We start from the raw sequence: 2,458 nt of genomic DNA, 5'->3' as shown, positions 1-2,458 counted from the left end.
AATATAAGAAATGGTGTATTTTAGCTTAAATTAGTTAGNCTAATTAAATNATNAATAAATAGCTAAAATNNNCATAATTGCATTTCTCCACAAATAAAGCTCATAAATATTGTGATTTCCTTCCATTCTTATATCTTCTTGTTNTGTTACAGATTCAGTAATTAATCTGAAAAAGAAAAGAAGCTAAAATTTAAAATATTTTAAGCTACTGAGTAGTTATTAATATTCCAAATATTATTGGTAATTTCAAATTAGAGAGATGTGAATATAATGTATAGGAGCAAAGTTTAAAGAGTGCGTATATATTTTACCACCAATGTAAATACTAGAAACTCTCCATTTTTTTTTTTTTTTTAAAATCATTCTCCATTACATTAATGAATTTTTTTCTATTTAAAAATATCCCAATAATAAGTTAACATCTTTTTTTTTATACTTTATAGTAATAAACATATGACCAATATTATGGATAATAATAAATAAAACTGTGTTAGATAAAAAAAAAAAGAATCCATAAATCATAATATAAATCCAGTTAAACCACAGTATAACAATACCAAGCAGAGATCATTATTTTATGGCTGTTTAAACATATGATCCAATATATTAAATAATAATAATAACAGTATTAATATATTTATTGAATCAATACCATTCAAAATAATCTTTTTTTTTTCTTTTTGCAAATTAAACAATATCTCTAAACGATCCATCTCATATTAATCATAAATGATTCTTATAAGGCTAAAATATCATGTACAGCAGAAATCTCCTCAATAATAGCAGATTCTTTGATTTTATTAAAATAAGCATCATTTAAAGATACTGATAAGGATCTTTTTTGCTTCAAATAATGACCACGATCATCATTTTTTAATCCAGTATTTACATAAGAATAATGTTCTTGAGATACTTGTACTATTTTACAATCATTGATAAATTCTCCTCTTCTATCAGGAAAATTAATGTTGTGATTACTATTTCCTACTTCATAAGAAATGATTGAAGAAGTAGAATTAGTTGAGGAACACACATACATACTATTATAATTAGTAGTATGGTTTTCATAATCCTTCTTAGATCCAATTTGTTTAAAATATTCAAGAGAAAAAATCGCGCTTTCATCATCAATAACAATTTCTAATTGATTATCATTTTCATCCTTATCTGAAGGAGTTGTTGTTGATAAAATATCTCTAACAGATTCATGGCCATGTATAATAGAATTACAATATTTTGAAATATATTTACGTGAATTCCCAAGATCACTTTTACTTCTACCAATATTACAAGTATTGTTATTATTTAAAGTAGAATTCTGATAAGTTGTAAATCTCTCATATGCACCAAAGCTGTAATCACTCTTATCATCAAAATCAACCAAATTATTGAGATAATTATTGCCATTTAACATATCTCTTAGCACTTTCTTTTTATGTATTAATAAAAGTTCAGGTCTCTCAAAGAATAGACTTGAGTTATCATCACATATTGATTGACTATTACTATTTCTACTATTGTTTCCATTAATAGTAATAGCACCATTATTATTATTTAGAATATTTCCAAAATTTTGAAGAAATGAATCACCATCCAATAAGGTGTTTCTTTTATTCTTTCTTCCATCTCCATCCAAATGATAATATTCAATAGCTCTCATTAAACTAATAGGAATATATAAAACAGATCCAACCACACCAACCCCTAAAAAATATACACCAACACAAAAAGCAGATGCTGGATCAATCATCTTTAAAACAGTATGAGGAATTGAAAATCGATTAAAGTTTAGTGTTGTGTTGTTTTGTTAAATATAAAATATTTATAAAGTCAATACAATTATGTACCACTTGAAAACTTTAAACGGTGAATTATTATTTATTATTTTCTCCTTTTCTTACTCTTTCAATTTATTCCTCAAATATTGTATTTATATAAGTTAAATGTTTCAGTAAGTTCCATTCAACAATTTAATATCTGAGTAGATGTGAATATATTAATAAAAGTTTGATGATTTCTTCTTAGTTTCTTTTTCTCTTGTCCTTGCAATATTATCCTAATGTAGGATTGCTCAATAATATTTGATTTTTTCTATATCAAAAACAAAATATATGTATTTGTTTGTAATGAATTTGTATATATATTTCCAAATAAACCTTGAGATTATTTTCTTCTTACTTTATTGAATATAAATAAACTTGTACCTTAAGAAAAAAAACTGTCACTCAGTTATATCATTGTATGTTTATTTTATCCAATTTTGATTAATATTTTTAAAAAAATTGAACTTGAAATAATTATTTGAGATTATCTTCAAGTTATGTCTGAAAAAAAAATATATATCAATGCAGTAATCAAAAAAAATAATTTGTATATTCTCAAGTATAGTCGGTTAATGAGCTCGGGATCACTTAAATTCTTCTTTCGACCTCGAGGGGGGGTTCTGTGTACCCAACTC

At 24.5% G+C, this 2,458-nt stretch overlaps 1 protein-coding gene across 1 annotated transcript; it reads right to left on the bottom strand.

Moving 5' to 3' along the window:
• Positions 1-736: 736 nt before the first annotated feature.
• Positions 737-1,750, bottom strand: Chro.40448 (hypothetical protein). Its single annotated transcript, XM_660092.1, has 1 exon — positions 737-1,750. One exon carries the CDS (start codon positions 1,748-1,750, stop codon positions 737-739), a length of 1,014 nt encoding a protein of 337 aa, XP_665184.1.
• Between the last annotated feature and the right edge of the window lie 708 nt (positions 1,751-2,458).

This window comes from Cryptosporidium hominis (assembly GCF_000006425.1).
Source record: "Cryptosporidium hominis TU502 chromosome 4 CHRO014167, whole genome shotgun sequence".
Taxonomy (NCBI): Eukaryota; Apicomplexa; class Conoidasida; order Eucoccidiorida; family Cryptosporidiidae; genus Cryptosporidium; species Cryptosporidium hominis.
Note: the sequence above shows the minus strand (reverse complement) of the source record. Positions and strands in the feature narration are given on the sequence as shown.